Genomic DNA, 4,318 nt, shown 5'->3' with positions numbered 1-4,318 from the left:
ATTATACAGCAAAAAGATGGATTTCATTTACGTCAAGCTCTGTGAAGCTTCAGTCTGAGCTTTACTCTCCAAAGCCACACACAGAATAAATGAATGAAAATACAATCTAAATTTGAATGTTTAGCCCAGGAGCCTGTTAACTATTGAACTGTTTTGAGGACGTTGTCCTTTTGACGAGGTCTTTTGTCAACCAAAGCATACTATATACATTATTTACCATTCTATGTGTGTTCTATATCGAATGCACTCATTAACATAATACTGTATACCCGTAAGTATTGAAATATTCCGCTAAAATCAATTCTTCCTGGACAGGGGGCTGGCAGGAAAAAAAAAACCTAGCAGAAACCCTGACAAATTTACAGTGGGCAAGGAGGCAAACATGTATACATGTTAGACACCATAATGCACACATTACATAAAGCAAAGTGTGAATTAAAGGACCTTCAGCCTGTTGAGGATCTTTGTGAATAATCTGTAGACTGCTAATAGAAACACAATCTCTTAGGACCTTGATCTCAGTCTCATGAGTGAATATATGACTGATGCATTCCCAGAGCCAGGGGAGGTTACCCCTACGACCTTGAAAGTGTAACCTTAGTCCTCAAATGTCAGTCAGTCTAAGTTTTGAATTTGAGGATCACTCTACAATTCAAAGAGCTCAACACCCACACAACAGGCTATACTGTACTGTACATACTTACAAGCAATACTGAAAAGAAACATTGTGTTTCTCAGAAAATGATTAAAAATTTTTTTTATTTTTTTTTGGATCAAAATGGGCCAAAGTATCTGTTTTATGTTAAGTGGCAGCACATGTCCATAAATAGCCTTTCCATGTTGTTACACAATGTTATTTGAGTTCACAGCCTCACGTGTATACTGGGCTACATAATACTGCCTAATCAGCCAAGGAATTTGAGGTGTAGCGTGTTAAGATTTATGCAAATGGAATATTCACATGAAACAAGCTTACTATTTTATTACATTGCTGATGGCTGCATTTTTATGACTTGATGAATTTCTTGCTTTCGAATTGAGAATGTTCATTTTTTTGATAAGGAAGTCAAATGTAAAAGGTACAAGATTGAAGTAAGTGGTCATCTGGCAAGTTACTGTTTTACTTTGTGTAACCACTAAAGTGGCCCATAGCTACTCACTGATATGGCTGCGATAGATATGTGGAAAAGCTGATCATCGGCTGTTGGGTCACATGGTGGAACCACTCTGGAGGTGACACAAGATTTGGATGAGTTTGAGCTGCATTTGTGCAAGGTTCTTCACAAGGCTCTTACACAAAGAGGCTTTTCAAGAACAGAGAGTGTAAAGTGTAGAGAGCTCGAATATGTTCAGAATTGAATGGACACTCATCAATCGAAATTTGATAGGCATAATAAGTCATCCAAAGGTTTATGTTCTGTTAAGTTATGGTATTGTACATTTCACAATTATATACAGTGCCTATAGAAAGTCATCATACCCTTTTGAAATAGTTACTTTTTTTGTCTTACAGCCTGAAATCAAAACCCATTTTTAAAAAAATCTTTTCCAGTTTTATTAACAAATTTAGCTGTACAACATCAAAATAATGAAAAAAAAGTAAACAGTTCTGAAAATTAATAAAAAATGAAAAACTAGAATAACAGGGTTGGAAAAGTCATCATACCCCTGACTTAATACTTTGTAAAGCTTCCTTTTGCTTTCATTACAGCCATCAATCTGTTTGGATATGTCTCTATTATAGCTTTGCACACCTAGATAAGGGAATATTTGCCCAATTTTCCATACAGAAATGTTAAAATTTAGTCAAATTCTGTAGGGAATGGCGATGGACTGCTCTCTTCAAGTCAATCCACATATTTTCTATAGTATTTAAGTCAGGGCTCTGACTTTGCCACTCAAGGATATTCACCATCCTATCCTTAAGCCACTGCTTTGTTCTTTTGGCAGTATGTTTAGGATTATTGTCGTGTTGGAAGGCGAATGACCTCCCCATCCTCAGCTGTCTAGGAGAGGGACGCAGGTTTTCCTTAAGAATGTGGGTGTATTTGGCAGCATCCATTTTCCCTTCTATCCTGACCAATTGCCCAGTTCCCGCTGAAAAGAAACATCCCCACAACATAATGTTGCCCCAACCATGCTTCACACTAGGTATGGTGTGTTTTGGGTGGTGTACTGTGTTGGTTTTCGCCAAACATTGCGCTTGGAGTTCAGTGCAAAAACACATCTGGAATATTCTGCTACCATGTGGAAAAAGCTTATATGGTCAGATGAGACTAAGATCGAACTTTTTGGAGACTAAGATTGAAGTTTTTGGACTGAGCTCCAGGCGCTAACCAAACACAGTATACACACCCAAACACACACAAAACACACCATACCTACTTTGAAGCATGGTGGGGGCAACATTATGTTTTGGGGATGTTTCTCTTCAGCGGGGACTGGGCAATTGGTCAGGATAGAAGGGAAAATGGATGCTGCCAAGTACACCAAAATTCTTGAGGAAAACCTGCGTCCCTCTCCTAAACAGCTGAGGATGGGGAGGTCATTCGCCTTCCAACACGACAAAAATCCTAAACATACTGCCAAAAGAACAAAGCAGTGGCCTAAGGATAGGATGGTGAATATCCTTGAGTGGCAAAGTCAGAGCCCTGACTTAAATCCTATAGAAAATATGTGGATTGACTTGAAGAGAGCAGTCCATCGCCATTCCCTACAGAATTTGACTAAATTTTAACATTTCTGCACGGAAAATTGGGCAAATATTCCCCTATCTAGGTGTGCAAAGCTATAATAGAGACATATCCAAACAGATTGATGGCTGTAATGAAAGCAAAAGGAAGTTTTACAAAGTATTAAGTCAGGGGTATGATGACTTTTCCAACCCTGTTATTCTAGTTTTTATTTTTTTATTAATTTTCAGAACTGTTGACTTTTTTTTCATTATTTTGATGTTGTACAGCTACATTTGTAAATAAAACTGGAAAAGATTTTTTTTTTAAATGGGTTTTGATTTCAGGCTGTAAGACAAAAAAAGTAACTATTTCAAAAGGGTATGATAACTTTCTATAGGCACTGTAAACATTATATAAACATATTTACATGGTATTCTCAATATTAGTATATTTTAAAGGTTAAGAAAGATAAAGGATTTAAAAAAAAAAAACATCCTATGAAATGTGTTTTGTGTCAATACAGTAAAATAAATGATTGTCAAATATGCAAATAATTATGTTTATGAAACAGTTTCATATGATGTTGTTATCTAACTTATATCCATTATCCACCTTATATATAACAAATCTATATTTGTCTAACAAATTTCATTTATAAACCTCAAACACTAACTTTGGATAGGCTACTGAACAAATGAACATTTCACCAATAATTTGCACATTTCCCTTCTATGTGAAGAGGTCCTGCATATGCCAATGAAAGTTACAAAAGAAACGGGTGCTCTACAAATGACTATAGTTTCATCTAGGGAGTTAACCTCAAAGACCAATGATACACTCAGATGTAAGTAAAGTTTACTACTTACTCCACAGGTGTCTTGGTGGGTTCTAAATTGTCCGAGTACCAGTCCGAGTAGTCATAGTAGTTATAGGGTTCCGGCTCGCTGCCATTCATCCTGACTCTTCTTCGTCAGTGGGTCTGCAGGCCTCGAGCAGTCAGAGGAGAGGAGAGGACAGGATGGAGATGCCTCTGTCAGTGGTATGAGCGTATGTGTGAGAGAGAATGGCTGAGCATATAGTTGGTCCACCCTTCTGCGTTTGAGAGTATGTGTGTGTGTGTGCCAAATCAGAGAAAGAGAGAATGAGAGAGAAGGAGAGAGAGAGAGAGAGAGAGAGAGGGATAGGAAACAGTGAAATGTTTTCAAATGTGAATGTGTGTGCACTGCATGTGCATAGAAGCTTTTGTGTGAGTGTTGTGTGTGTGTTAGCTGCTGACAAAAGTCTCAGTTTGCTCAAGACTCAGTGAGATTTATTACAACTCTGCCAGATTAACACCACCGCCAGAGATTGGTCTGCAAATAAGGAGGGGGAAGACCTCTATGCATAAGCAAGGTGTATACAGTAAAGGGGATACACATCACACATTATGTGCACTTCAGCAGATTCTTTTTTTAAAATGAAGGAAAAGGTCAAATGATGCCAACCACTTAGAGTGAGAGTTAAACATACAACACAATGTTGCACTTGACTTTTATTTCTAATAATTCAATTGCATATTGTGTTGGTTTGCACCCTTGCATAATCCATTCAGACTATACCCAAACTGTGTCCCTGTAATACACACACACACACACACACACACA

At 37.6% G+C, this 4,318-nt stretch overlaps 1 protein-coding gene across 1 annotated transcript in view; it reads right to left on the bottom strand.

The window, feature by feature from the left end:
- LOC134095292 (receptor for retinol uptake stra6-like) overlaps positions 1-3,630 on the bottom strand; it is a 12,237-nt gene extending 8,607 nt beyond the window's left edge. The window contains exons 1-2 of the mRNA XM_062548740.1: positions 3,542-3,630; positions 1,161-1,227 (exon numbers count right to left, since the gene is read on the bottom strand). Coding sequence (XP_062404724.1) covers positions 1,161-1,227; positions 3,542-3,630 — 156 coding nt within the window. The remainder of the gene's footprint in view (positions 1-1,160; positions 1,228-3,541) is intronic.
- Between the last annotated feature and the right edge of the window lie 688 nt (positions 3,631-4,318).

This window comes from Sardina pilchardus, chromosome 11, assembly GCF_963854185.1.
Source record: "Sardina pilchardus chromosome 11, fSarPil1.1, whole genome shotgun sequence".
NCBI classification, from domain to species: Eukaryota; Metazoa; Chordata; class Actinopteri; order Clupeiformes; family Clupeidae; genus Sardina; species Sardina pilchardus.
Note: the sequence above shows the minus strand (reverse complement) of the source record. Positions and strands in the feature narration are given on the sequence as shown.